The sequence below is a fragment of the Heterocephalus glaber genome, unplaced genomic scaffold (genome assembly GCF_053883595.1).
Source record: "Heterocephalus glaber isolate CG9 unplaced genomic scaffold, H.glaber_assembly_v1.0 deba00001689, whole genome shotgun sequence".
NCBI classification, from domain to species: Eukaryota; Metazoa; Chordata; class Mammalia; order Rodentia; family Bathyergidae; genus Heterocephalus; species Heterocephalus glaber.
The window spans coordinates 7,785,384-7,799,804 of NW_028258414.1; the positions used below are offsets into that span (position 1 = coordinate 7,785,384).

Consider the following 14,421-nt stretch of genomic DNA (forward strand, 5'->3'; position numbering starts at 1 on the left):
TTCCAGAAGAGAAATTTAATCTAATTTGCATTCCTCTAGGTACACTGATAACCAAAATAGGGTTGAGGGAAGAGGGTCCACCCCCACCCTCTCCTCGCCACCTGAGCCCAGCTGTCAGCTCTGAGCTCCTCCCAGCTGCGAAAGCCCCTTCAGGGGCCAGCTCAGCTAGCAAGGATTTGCATGGCATTGCGGGCTCAGTGACCACCCCCAGGCCCGGCAGGCCCTCAGAGGGGGTGAGGCTTCCCCTGAGCAAGCACTGTGCCAGGATGTGGTGATTCCACGTGGAAGCTCGGGGGCTAGGGCAGATCCTGGGTTCCACGAGGTACATGTGTGTGTGTTTGCACATGCATGTGTGTTTGTGAGAGAATATTTGTGGGAGTAAGAACAAAGCAGAATAGGAGTCTTGGGGTTTTTACTTGGCTGCTAGACACAAAGGATCTCTGCCTCCTGTGACAAGATGGTCTGCCATCAGGGGCTTGGCTGCTCCCCATGCTGGAGCAGGAGGGTGTGGACTGAGGGAAGACACCCTCTTGTCCCAAGTCCGTGGGCTGGGGGAAGGTTGACTGGAGGACTCGTGGTGCCCTGGCTGTAGTGTGACAAACCCCAAGGGCTGCCTGCTTGAGGTTTTATCTTGATCTTTGGAAGAGGAAAAGAGAGAAGACAGTGAAGAGAAATAGGAGACAGGTGTCATGAGGAGAAATCTGTGATGCTTTTGTGTTAAGGGCACCTCTGTCAGTGCTGTCTGTGCCTACAGGGGCCTGGGGTCCTCAGATGGGGGGGGTCCAGAAATCTGTCTCCAGGATGTGCCCACAGAACCTGCATATAATGTTTATATCCTTTGTGTGCAGTTGGTCCTTGCATCCCCTCCCTCCCTCCCCCCTCCCCCCTCCCCCTCCCCCCTCCCTCCTCCCCTCCCTCCTCCCCCTCTCTTCCCCCTCCCCTGTTCTTTTTTTTTTTGGTACTGAGGATCAAACTCGGGACCTTGTGCTTGCAGGCAGGTGCTGGAACCACTGAGCTAAATCCCTGGCCCAAATATACAGTGGATGTTTATTTTGGTATCAGGGATCGAACTCGGGTCCTTGCACTTTTGGAGCAGGCAGCGGAACCACTGGGCTAAATCCCTGGCCCTTCTTTCTTTATCTCTTGATCCCCTTCCCATTTGAGAAAGATCCATCTCCCTGCTTCCTGTTAGCTTTTATTTCACTATTTATATTTTGGGTTCCTCATGTATGAAAAATCATGCAGCATTTAAGCTTGTGTGTGTGCGCGTGTGTGTGATTTTATTTCACTTAAAATTATGGTCTCAAGGTGTATCCATTTTCTTACAAATGACTTCCGTTTATCCTTCTTTGCAGCAAAGTAGTACCCCGTTGTGTGCAAATACCACATTTTCTTTATCCATCTGTTGATGGACATATAGGCTACTGCCAAGATGTAATTATGAATTATGCTGTTATAAAAATAAGTATGCATGGAGCACCATAATATGATGTCCTTAACTTGGGAAGATAGAGAAGGGGAATAGCTGCGTCACATGGAATTTCTAGTTTTAGTTTTTTGTGGAATCTCCATATTGATTTTGATAGTGGTTGTACCAGTTTACACGCCCACCACCAATAAAGAAGGGTGCATTTTCTCCCACAGCCTCACTAGCATTTATAATGATGACCATCTTTCTGGAATAAGATGGAATCTCAATGCTTTTGTTGTTGTTGTTGTTTTTGGTACCAGGGATCGAACTCAGGACCTTGTGCTTGCAAGGTCAATGTTGTTTTTATTACAAATACATGGGGTTTTTTTTTTTGGTACCAGGGATCGAACTCGGGTCCTTGCACTTGTGCAGCAGGCGGCAAAACCACTGACCTAAATCCCCGGCCCCAGTGTTGTTTTTATTTGCATTTCTCTAATGGCCAGCGACGTTGAGCATTTTTTCATTCATTGGCCATTTTTACTTCGGTGAAGTATCTGTCACTTTCTCATATTTTGAGTCTTATTCTTTGGGGGGTCTAATTTTTGAGTTCTTTATATATTCTAGATATGTCTTTTGAGGAATAGCTGGCAATTTTTTTTTCCCATTTTGTTGTCTCTTCCCTCTGTTCTTTTGCTATGCAGAAGCTTTTTAATTTGATCCTGTTGCTTCTTAGTAGTATTTCCTATGCAACCAGAATTCTGTTCTGAAAGTCCTTGCCTGTGCCTATGAAGTCAAAAGTTTTATCTAATTTTTCTAGCAGGATAAGTGTTTCTATTTCAACAGTTAGTTCTTGGCTCCACTTTTTTATTTTAGTACACGGTGAGAGATAAGGGTATAGATTCAACCTTCTGCATGTGAATAGCCAGTTTTTCCAACATCATTTATAGTATTAAGAGAGGCTATCTTTCCTCCAGTGTATGTTTTTGGCTGCTTTGTGAAAGATCAAATAATTGAATGTTCTGCGAGTTCTTTCTGCATCCTCTATTCTGTTCCATTAATCTTCATGTCCCTTTTTGTGCCAGTACCATGTTGTTTTTAATCACTGTAGCTTTGTAATATAACTTGAAGTCTGCGATTGTGATGCCTCTTGCTTTCCTACAGATACCCACCATTACTTTGCTCTTCTGGGTCTCCACTGGTTTCACCTGAATTTTAGGATCTTCTCCAGTTCTATGAAGAATGCTGTTGGTATTTTGATTGGCAGTGTGTTAAATCTGTGTATGACTTTTGGAAGTAGAGCCATGTGGACTACATCAGTTCTGCCTATTCAGGAACAGAATATCTTTCCATTTTCTGGTGTCTTGATTTTTTTTTTTTTTTGGTACTGGGGATCAAACTCAGGTCCTTGCACTTGCGCAGCAGGCGGTGAAGCCACTGAGCTAAATCCCTGCCCCTTTTTTTTTATTTTTTGAGAAAGGGTCTCACTATGTAGCCCAGGCTGGCCTCAAATTTTTGGTAATCCTCCTGCCTCAGCCTACCAAGTGCTGGGATTATAGGTATACACACCCATACCTGCCTCTTTTCATTTTTTGAGAATATTGTAGTTTTTGATATAGAGTTCTTTCACTTCCTTAGTTAGGTTAATTCCTAAGTATTTAATTTTCTTTGTGCTATTATAAATTGTATTTTTTTCCAATTTCTTTCTCAATAAGTTCATTATTAGTGTACAGGAACACTATTGATTTTTGTGTGTTGATTTTGTATGCTGTTATATTACTGAATGTAATTATTCTAGGAATCTTTTGGTGTAATTTTTAGGTCTTTTATGTACAGGATCATGTCATCTGCAAATAATGATAATTTGACTTCTTCCTTTCTTATACATATCCCTTTTATATTTCTTGCCTAATTGCTCTTGCCAACTTTTTGAGGACTATGTGGAACAGGAGTGGTGATAGTGGATATACTTGTCTTATTCCTAATTTTAGAGGGAAAGCTTCGTTTTTCCCCATTTAATATGCTTATGTGAGGTTTTTTTTTTTTTTTTTTTTGGTACTGGGGATCGAACTCAGGACCTTGCGCTTGAGAGGCAGGCGCCAGAACCACTGAGCTAAATCCCTGGCCTTTCCCCATTTAATATGATGTTGGCTGTTGGTTTGTCATAGTTTTTATCAGATTGAGATAAGGTCCTACTTTCTTCAGGGATTTTATGAAGGATGTTGGATTTTGTCAAAGGCTTTTTCTGTGTCTATTCAGATGATCGTGTGATTTTTGTCCTTGCTTCTGCTTATGTGATGTACTACATTTATTGATTTGCATATGTTGAACTGTCCTTGAATCCCTGGGATGAAGCATAACTGGTCATGATATATGATCTTTTTAAAGATTTGTTGTTACGTTTGCCAGTAACTTGTTGAGGATTATTGCATATATATTCATTAAAGAGATTGGCTTATGGTTCTTTTCTGGTTTTGGAATCAGAGTAATGTTAGCTTCCAGGAATGATTTTGGGGAGTACTTCTTCCATTTTATGCCTTTATAAGGGATTCATTGCTTTTCTGCCACCCCTCCCCTTTTAAGACAGAATCTCACTAAGTTGCTCAGACTGGCTTCCAACTTATGATCCTTCTGCTTTGGCCTCTGAGCAGCTGAAACTACAGGTGTGTGCCACGATACGTGCCTCTTTCAAATTCTTTATCAGTAGATTTCTTCATTCACTTTGGAATCTGTTACTGAGGTGTTAAACTTCAGGGGTGTCATATTACCTTGCTTCTTCATATCTATTTCATATTTCTCCCTATGTTGACGTCCGTGCATCTGGCAGAGTGGATATCTCTACCACTTTTATGGGACAGCCTACTTAGTAGGTGGCTTTCTTCTAAAGATGTATCTTGAGGTTCTGGTTTGTTGTGCAATGTTGAGTTCACTTCCGGCTAGGTACTGTAGTGCATCTCCTTATAGCTTCTTTGGCTGTGAATAGTGAGTTTGAGCACAGCATGTACTGTAACAAAGTTGGACAGACCTTTTGTCTCTGCAGGTTACCCAAGGTGGGGACACTGCAGTAGTTCAGGTAGGCATGACGTAGACAGCAGAGTATGTGGGGTGCCCCCTGTGTGACTACTCCTACAACGAGAGTGTGCCCTCTATGAGGTGGTAGGAGTTTCCTCAGGCACTGTTGATACTGGCTCTGTTGCTTAAATGCGTGTCTGGGGCCTGGGGATTTAGCTCAGTGGTTCTACCACCTGCCTCGAAAGCACAAGGTCCAGAGTTCAATCCCTGGTACCCTGCCCCCCCCAAAAAAACAACACTTTAAATGTGTGTCTGGTACTGGCTGCTCTGGTGGGGGTGAGGGACCTGAAGCGCACCTCAGGGTCCTCTGATTAGACACTGGTGCCAGGTCCACATGCCTCATGTGGCAGGATTCACAAGATCTCCTCTTAGGCATGTATACCTAGTTCTGTGAGCAGTGTGTGATCAGACCAGGTCCAGGATCTCAGACCCCACCCCAACCCCACCACCAGCTATGCATGCCTGAGGTTGGGGGGACAGCCAGGTGCTTTACTCACACTAGTGTGTGTGGGGGGGCACCCAGGGCCTTGCATCTGTTAGGTGAGTACCTTACCACTGAGTTATATCCCCAATCCTGTGACCCAATATTCTCAGTTGTGCCTGCTAGGGTCTGGGCAGGAGTGGGCCATGGCTAGAGCCAGGTAAAACTCCTCCTGACTTAGCTGCTCTCAGGAGGGAGGCAGGCAGAGCAGAATGCTGCCATCACTGCTCAAAATTTCTCTGCAGAACCCCTTAGGCCCTGCACCTCAGAGGCAGGGCTAGTCAGGGCAGTGGCGGTACTGCACAAACCTCCCTAGTAAACTGTTCCCTTTCTCCTGTTGGCAACAGTGCCTGTGCGTGGAGCTGGGAAAGTGCTACTGGGCAAACGGCTCAGTCCTGGCGCGCACAGTAGCCGCAGCCCCGTCTCAGAGGGAGCTCCTGATGCCCTGGCTGTTGTGGACAGCACCCTCCGCTCCATGTCACAGCCTCCGTCCCACTATGTAGCACACTCAGCGGGTTCTGTCGGTCACTCCCGAGCCAAGGCTGACTCTGAGAGGCAGCCACTTCCGGAGCCACTGCAGTAGGGGGCTCCCTGAGATGGGAAGATGCAGGGGGTTCTGACCTCTAAAGCAGTCCAAATTTAGATTATAGGTTCCCACCCAAGATGGCTCCTGGCTACAGAACCCCGAGGCGGGAGGGTCACTGGGAGATGAAGCAAATTCCTCTTCCAATCCGAGACTCCCTACACAGGCTCAGAGTCTCTTACTGTTTAGAACGTAAACCTGTATGGGCCATGAAACTTCTCCCATGGCTAAGACTGTCACTACGTGAGGCAGAGGAGTCAGTGAGTGCTGGGAGCCTCTATTCACTATCTTGCTGTCCAAGAACTTTTTTTATGATCATAGTTAAGGTGTTTATTCTAGTTTTAGATAAAATTAACCCAGTTATGGAAAAGTTATTCTTTGTATAGCTGTGATTAATCATAGTTTTCCAGTCTGTAGATTAAATATAATCGTTTACATCTATAGAAGGTTGAACCTGCTATCAAGTAACTTGATCTCTTAGGCATAAAGTATTAGAAGTGGCTTTAAGATAAGTCAGTGATGAGACTATGTGTAGAAGTGAGAACACGCTTCCTAGCAGATGAAACAAGACTAAGAACTAGAATTTTTAAATCTGGGTGACAGGGACATGGCTCGTTATGTGTGTTTAAAAATTTCCACATGGAGGAAAGAAAAAATGCAGGAAGTTACCTGGAACACGGCAGCTGCTTTCTATATAACAGGAACTGTGATTTTTACCATCAATAAAGTTCAATTTAGGGAGATTAGTAATTTACCCAGAGCCACACAGAATTGGCAAAAAACATAATCGATGTAGCCCGATGGACAGAGACAATAACTACAAAAGCCACTCACTGAAATTGAATTTTTATTCCAAATGACTGTATGATGTCTGGAAAGACGACTGCTGACAGTCAAAACAGTGCACTTAATTAGAAATTAAAAGTAGTTGATTTGCAAGTGAGCCAACAGAGTGCTAGTCTGGCACTATGGCAATGGTTATGCGCCAAAAGCACAAAAATAACCCATGTCCTTCTGACACATAATCCTGATATGTGGTGTTTATAGTAAATAACATAAAAAGCAAGAAAGAAGACAGGAAAGGAAAAGGAAAAAAAAAATCCCCAAACCTTGGAAATTAAGACTCACTTAGGAACACAGTAGTGAAGACTTCTGGTAGCAAAATTTTCCCTGTTAAAATGAGTCTTCCAAAGGACTTCTTCAAATTGAAAAAGCTAAAAAAACTGAAGAGGGAACCATTACACTGGCTTAGAAGTGCTGCCCCTCTCAGGAAGGTGACAGTCAGTCCCACTTCCAAAGCACAGTGAGAACCTGGGCCTCAAGGAGGCCGGCGGTGGCGCTGACATCATTGATTGTACACACACACGTTGGGGCACCTCATTCACGGCGACAGCCACGTCTACTGCTCCTCCTGGCTGATGCTGAGGTTGCCCTTCTGCACCTCCAGCTCCTCCGCACTGACCATGGATGGGTCAATGGCAGCATATTTGGTTCCGTGGAATTGCAGCAAATGTATCTGTAGCGATGCAAAGTCATTCTAATCACTGTACAAACAGAATCCCTGTGTGGGGCCAGGGATCAAACCCAGGGTCTTGGATATATTAGGCTGGCATTCTACCACTGAGCTATATCCCCAACCCTTTTTGTTTTGTTTTGGTACCGGGGATTGAACTCAGGACCTTGTGCTTGCAAGGCAGGCGGCGGAACCACTGAGCTAAATCCCCAGCCCTCCCGTTTTGAGACAATGTCTCACTAAGTTGCCCAGGGCTGGGCTGGCCTCCAACTTGCAACCCTCTTGCCTCAGCTTCCTGAGCAGCTGAAATTTGAGGCATGGATCACTGCACCTGGCCAGAATAATTTTTAATGGGTGTACTGTGGAGCAGAATGCACATTGCCTTCCATAGGGAGCTCTGCAGGAAGGTGCTACTGTAGTAGATAATGTTTTACTCTAAAATTACAGACTAGTATAGACGAGAGAAGAAATGGTAAGCACAGACATGTCAAAGAAGCATTTTTAAGAGCCTCAGTGTAGCATCTTTGATCCCAGATAGCTTTCTTTGTTACCAGCATCTCCATGTTCCTGCAAAGCCCCTTCACAGGCATTAAAAATGGCTGCGGGCTGCTTAGCCAATGCACAGTCCCCTTTTCTCCCCATCCTCTGCTATTCTGATGACTGCCACGAGTATATCTGGGGACCCTTTTTCTACCTACCTTAGGAAAAGGACCGAAGGACGCAACTGCAGTTTGCCAAACTGCCCCAGTTAATCACTTGTCACTGCTACCCTAATATCTATTTAGGCAGAGGATGAGGAAGTGGTGGGTTGTTAATGCATTAAAATAAGATCAAGAAGTTGATGAGACTGAGCAGGACCTCATTTTGACCTGGTGTCTTGTTTGGTTGAATTTACTGTGTGCTTGATGACACCAGTGGCCACCGCAGGTGTGGACAAAGGACGACTACTCAGGAGAGGGATGGTGGGCAGAGTCGGTTGGGGTTTGAATAAGACAGCTGTCGGAAGTCTCCTGTACATTAGAAATGGAGGTGCCTCGTTTCTCTGAGCACCCGCACCCTGCTCGAGTGTGTCTTACATCTCTACTAAGATTTTTTTCCAAAACAGCGAAACTGCAAACGTATTTTAAAGATAGGTTAAGTTCCTTATTTCAGCCTCGGGGACTCTTAGACACAGCCCTGTGACATTTGTCTTGGCAAAGAAAATAAAAATATATAACTTTAAAATGTTAATTGTAGTATGCTTTGGGTCTAATTAAAAATTATAAATGTAAACCACATCAAGTCAATGCCTCTTTGCATAGACAATTCTGTCATTCCAGAACAGCTTTATGCTACAAACTGTACTCACCTGTACGTAAAGATTCACCTCTGCGCTTCTGCACAGGTAGGGGAAGTTGCCTCCTGTTTTAAGGTGCGCTCTCCGGGCGTTAGGGTACAATTTGTACATTTCTTCTTTAGCTTCAGTTGAAAGTGCGCTTTGGTCAAACACCTTCAAAAAAACAACAAAGCTGAAACTGACTGGCATTTTAACAAGTTCTTGTCACAGTATGGAAAGTGCCACCGCAAGATCTCCTTTCTCATGAAGGGACAACACTGAGCCCCCGAACAGCCTGAGCCACACCCAGCGCTGATCCCTGGTCACTTCTTACTCCAACCTAAGATGTTGGCTACAGTTTTTTGCTGTAAAATGCCTCTTTCATTTTTTTTTTTTTTTCTGGTACTGGGAAATGAACCCAGGGCCTTCCCTCTTTATATTGGACAGGGTCTGCTAAGTCACTAAGTTGCCCAGGCTGGGCTCGAACCTACAGTCCTGCCTCAGACTGCCAGAGTGCTGGGATTACTGGTGTGACACCGTCCCTGGCTTTTTGTGTTTTTTCAGGGGGGAAATTCTACCAGGAATTTTCTTTTTCCTCAAATATAGTTAATGATTGTTTACTATTAATATTTTATTAATAGAAATGCCAATTTCAGAAAAGATCAGGAAATCTCAAAAGAACTTTATTACTGAAAACAATTACATAAGTCATATATGCTCAGTGAAAAAATTCCAGAAGGTATTTAAAAAGATTAAAAAGTCCAAATCCTATGTAATTCTGGACAAACTTCAATGTACATACAAATTCTGCTTGTAATGGATAATTTCCTACCAAAAAGAAATACCACATTATTTGAATTTAAGAATAAAGCAATTTATGAGACAAACTAAGTCAAGGCTGAGGCATAGCTCAGTGGTATATCATGTGCTTACCATGCTTAAGGCTCTGGGTTTGATCCTCAGCACCAAAAAAAGAGTAAAAACCACGGTGAGATAGCACTTCCCATCCATGAGAAGGGCTAGTATGTGGAGAAACTGAAACCTCTGTATATTGCTAACGGGAAGGTAAAATGGCAGAGCCTTTGTGAAAATCAATATGGCAATTCCTCAAAAAGTTAAAGAATTACCATCTGCTCCAGCAATTCCAGTCACAGGTATACACCCACAAGAATTAAAAGGAATATGGAACATTATACTAATGTTCATTCATCGTGGCCAAAAGCTGATGTTCACTGGCAGCTGAGTGGATAAACAAAAGGCAGAACATAAAAGTGGAATTATTCAGCCTTAAAAGAATGACATGGACATGTCATAGCATCAATGAAACTTAAACACACTGTACTAAGTGAAACTGTCCAGCCGCAGAGGGTAAATATAGGAAGAATCCACTTATTTGATGTACCTAGGGTAGGCAGATCCATGGAGACAGAAATTAAGATTGCTGGTTGCCAGGGGCCAGCGGAAAAGGAGGGATGGGGAGTGATTAAGGGATGTAAAGTTTGCGGTGATGAAAACACTCTGGAAGTGGGTGCAGTTGATGGTTGCACAACACCGTGAATGCACCGAACGTCACTGAACTATAGATTTAAAAGTGGTTAAGGTGGTAAACTTTGTTAGATATATATTTTACTGTAATTTGTTAAAGATAAGCTTTTGTGCCAACTGGACTTTATGGAATTCCTGATTCTCTGCCCTCAAGTATCTTCTCTTTGCTGGCCACATGTGTAATAGCTAAAAAACATCTGTTGATGAGAAAGCAAAAATGTACTAAAATGGGTAACGACTACCAGGGCCTCATACATGCTAAGCAAGCGCCCTATCACAGAGCTTCATCTCCAGCCCCAACTACTTCTTTCAGTGGTGGTGTTATAGTTGTCGGGAAAAACTCAGGAGAGGCGATAAACCACTTATTTTGGAACTGAGAAAGCTGGGAGTAAAAACAGAAGCCATGGCAGCATTTGGAGAAGCACATTTTAAGTTATAAAATATATCTCGACATGTGCATTTAGAAAGGAAAAACATCTATGGTACTTAAAAGGAAGCTCACTTACATCCATAATGGTTACAGGAATGTCCCGAATTTTATGAGGTTCCACATAAGAATTCTGACAATTCAGGGTCAGTCTTGAAGCCAGTTCACTCTGACCCAGACTTTCCAGCTGCAGAAAGAAACACAGGTTAAAATTTTTAAAATAGCTTTTTTTTTTTTTTTTTTTTTTTGGTACCAGAGATCGAACTTGGGTCCTTGCGCTTGTGCAGCAGGCTCCGAAACCACTGAGCTAAATCCCCAGCCCCTTAAAATAACTTTTTAATGGGCCGGGGATTTAGCTCAGTGGCATTGCGCCTGCCTCACAAGTGCAAGGTCCAGAGTTCAATCCCAGGTAGCAAAAAAAAAAAAAATTTTTTAATGTTTACATTAAATCCACAGATAACATTTGGCTTATAGAAGTGCTATCATACATGCTAGGGCCAGAAGAGTCACAGATGAGGAAACAGCGTATTTGAAAGACTGAACTGGGCCTCTGAGCCTTTTTCTAGTTCTGGAAATACAGTCTCATCTGCCTGCTTTAACCCAGCGCCTATGTGCAGCCAGCCCATTCATGCACCTCAGAGCTTGGAGTTGGAAGAGACCTCAGCAGTCATCTTCCCTCAGCTCCTAAATACAAGCTCTAGGTTGGCAGATGTATCTGAAAGGTGGAGGAGGGGGTGAAGTAAAAATACAGATGCCCAGGCCCCATGCCCAAGGATTCCAGATGGACTGTCTGGTTCGAGGCCTTAATTTTTTGAGATGAAGTTTTTTTCTGCAAGTTGCCCAAGCTCATCTTGAATTCATGCTGCTGCCGGGCATGGTGGTACATGCCTGTAACCCCAAAACTTGGGAGGCTGAGGCAGGAGAATCACTGAGTTCAAGGCTTCTCTGGGCTACACAGTAAGTTCAAAGCCAGCCTGAACTATATAGCAAGACCTTTTCTCAAAAGAGCAAAAACCAAACCAGAATCCTCCTGCTTCAGCCTCCCAAGTAGCTAGGATTACAAGCAAGTGCCACGGCACCTGGCTCTTTTCATTTTTTTAAATCTAAATCATTTAGCTGATACATGAAAGCATAAATATTATATATGTTAATAGGATAATGTGCTCTTTGCATATATGTACTTTTTTTTGAGACAGGGTCTCACCACTCTGTAGATTAGGCTGGCCTCATCAAGGTGATCCTCCTGCCTCAGCCTCCCAAGTGCTAGGACTATAGGTGTGCACCACTATGCCTGGCTTTCTAGCTTTTTGAAATGTTCAGTATATTATCCATAGTTGCCTTGAAATCTTTTTGTTTTGCACTACTGGACATTGAACCCAGGTCCTTGACACAGGGCTCCAACCTGTGATCCTCCTCCCTCAGCCTTGCAGAGTGCTGGGATTACAGGTATGTGTCACTACTCCCAGCTTGAAATCTTTATTTCTGAAAGCCTCCTGTGTGATTTTGACGAACAGCTGCTGGGAAGCACTCATGTCGCTAAAGCCCTTACCAGCAGTAGCATCTGTCTGGAAGTACTGAAGTGAATATGGCAGATGGCTTGACACTCACTGAGACAGATGTACCCTCAGGAATCAGTAGCTGTGAAAATTCCCAGTACAAGGTGTTCCCACCCCAGTGCTATGATCCTTACCCTGTCCACCATGAAATCAATGGCATCAGCCATCATAGGGTCCACTGGGCCAGATGAAAAGTTTCCAAGAACTATTTTTTTGAGCATAAATGCAGGCATCAGCCAAAAGCTGTAAAGCAAAGACAAAGTCCCAGTAATTTGAACTTGCCAAGAGTACACATTCATTCAACACTGAAGCTTTGTAAGTATCTTGGAATCTAGCTATAAAAAGACCTTAATGCCAGGAATGTAGCTCAGTGGTGCAGTGCCTGCCTGGCAAGTGCAAGGTCCGGAGTTCAATCCCCACTACTGAGAAAAAAAAAAAAAAAAAAAAAAGAAAAGAAAAGAAAGAAAAAAGACCTCCTTTCAAAGAGCTCAGCATCTTGTTTCTACACTCTCAAAAGAGTTTAGAGCCAGGTGTGATGGCGCATGTGTGATCCCAATACTCCGGAAGCTGAGGCAGGAGGATTGCCTTGAGTTCGAGGCCATCCTGGGCTACATAGTGAGCTCAAGGCCAGCCTGAACTGCATGGTGAGGCTCTGACTCAAAAACAAAAGAGAATGACTATAAACAATATTTCAAAATATCTTCAAAAGGGCTGGGGATTTAGCACAGTGGTGCCCCCGCCTGCATCACAAGCCCAAGGTCCTGAGTTCAATCCCCCGTATCCAAAAAACCAACAAAAATACCTTCAAATGAGGTGGACATTCTGATGATTCTAAGTGTTTTTTGTTTGGCCTGGTTTCCAATGACTAAACTAGTTCATCTAGAAAACTGAGCATTAAGAGAAATAGTCTTGGGCCAGGGATTTAGCTCAGTAGTTCCGCTGCCTGCCTCGCAAGCGAAGGACCCGAATTCGATCCCTGGTACCAAAAAAAAAAAAAGTCTTTCTTTCCAGTTGATAATCTTTCAATCAACTCTTATTTCAAAATAGCAAAATGAAAGTTATCATACCTCCCTAAATTCGCTACTATTATATTCATTCAGGCCCATTCAGGGCAATTCAATCTTTATGGATTTCTATGTGATTTTTAAATTGATATTAATTTTGTGAATTACAAATGTTAAGCGGCATCATGAAGGGTGTACACTAATTTCTCAATCTATGCTAAAAACTATAAAGAGCTTCTTCTCATACATATTGTCTGCAGAAAAGTATTGTTCGAAGTTGAGCTTCCCTCAAAAGTGTGATGCAGTCGTCTTCTACGTCACTTTCTAAGCTCTCTCCCACCCCCACCCACTGCTTTCTTACCTTTTTTCTTTTCCTGTGGAGCTGGGGATGAAGGGCCCTGCAGCTGAGCCACACCCTAGGCCTTTTACCTCTTAGAGGTAATGGTGTCTACCTCACCTCCATCTCAGTGTGTGGCACACACAAAGAGCAGCTGATATGCAAGAGCACAAACTGGGGACAGCCTTGGCCAATGAGAACAACAGTACAGGTCATCAATGAGCTTTAAAGCACCAATGTGCTTAAGAAATTGCTGCCGAATGCTGAGAAAATAAACCCCTGAAACAACATGCAGAAAGGTCTTAAAAATAGCAAGACTGTAATCTTAAGTAGACGTGTGGAAACCATGCAAATGGTGCTGACTTACAACATCATTTAAAAGCTAACCGAATTATACAGATACAGTCAGGGAGTCAATGGGCTTCTGGTTGCTGGAAAGGGCCTGTGTCCCCCTGCACACACAGTCCTTGTCCCTCATGTAAACAAGTGGCGCAAATTAACAGATTACCAGCTACCAGGTTTCCTTAGTTATTTTCTTCTAAAGATAAACAGCTTACAACCTATGTTACAATGGTCTTTCATTCCTCCATTCTTAGCACTGCTGGCTTACCAAATCGTTCTTCGCTCTAGCAACTTGTCCTTGAAAAACTTGTAAAAGAAACAACACACACATACACACAAAATGTACTATTGAGGAAAAAATAATTTTTCCCTAAAGGCAGGTTTTGTAAGGACTGCTTCAAAATGTTAATTTTAAGAAAGAAACCAGGCAGAATAGAACCAACAAGTACAGACGTAAACAAAGTTTTAAGTATGGGGCTGTATTTTTGGTGAATAAGGTTACAAAGAGTGTTTTTGTACAAAAATATTGTACAATAAAATAAATTTCTATCCTATACTAAAATGACTGAATTATTCCAAAGTGGGAAAAAGGATAAAACTAAAGGATCTGAGCAAGTCACACAAGTCATGATTTAGAAAATTTGTGTGTGATCAAGTTAGACACAAGTTGTTCTGAAAGCCACCTTGTCAACAATTCCCTGTTGGAGGGTTCTAACTATATACATGGGCAACCACTGGATTTCTTGGGATGCCTGACCTTTTATCAACATCGGACTTGTTTAGTTGGAAGAATAATTCTCCCTACAGAGAGGGACTCACTGTCGTAAGTTGAAATGAG

General features: G+C 43.2%; 1 protein-coding gene and 1 long non-coding RNA gene across 5 annotated transcripts in view; one reads left to right on the forward strand and one right to left on the reverse strand.

The window, feature by feature from the left end:
- Positions 1 to 14,421, forward strand: part of LOC110344130 (uncharacterized) — a 44,099-nt gene that overhangs the window by 21,610 nt on the left and 8,068 nt on the right. The gene's annotated exons all lie outside the window — the stretch shown is intronic.
- Positions 6,375 to 14,421, reverse strand: part of Spg21 (SPG21 abhydrolase domain containing, maspardin) — a 29,298-nt gene continuing 21,251 nt past the window's right edge. For all 3 annotated transcript variants that reach the window (XM_021237071.2, XM_021237072.2, XM_004855638.4), the window contains 4 exons: positions 12,035 to 12,143; positions 10,424 to 10,531; positions 8,406 to 8,546; positions 6,375 to 7,060 (listed from right to left, as the gene is read on the reverse strand). In XM_021237071.2, the coding sequence (XP_021092730.1) occupies positions 6,944 to 7,060; positions 8,406 to 8,546; positions 10,424 to 10,531; positions 12,035 to 12,143 (475 nt within the window). In that variant the 3' untranslated portion in view covers positions 6,375 to 6,943. The remainder of the gene's footprint in view (positions 7,061 to 8,405; positions 8,547 to 10,423; positions 10,532 to 12,034; positions 12,144 to 14,421) is intronic.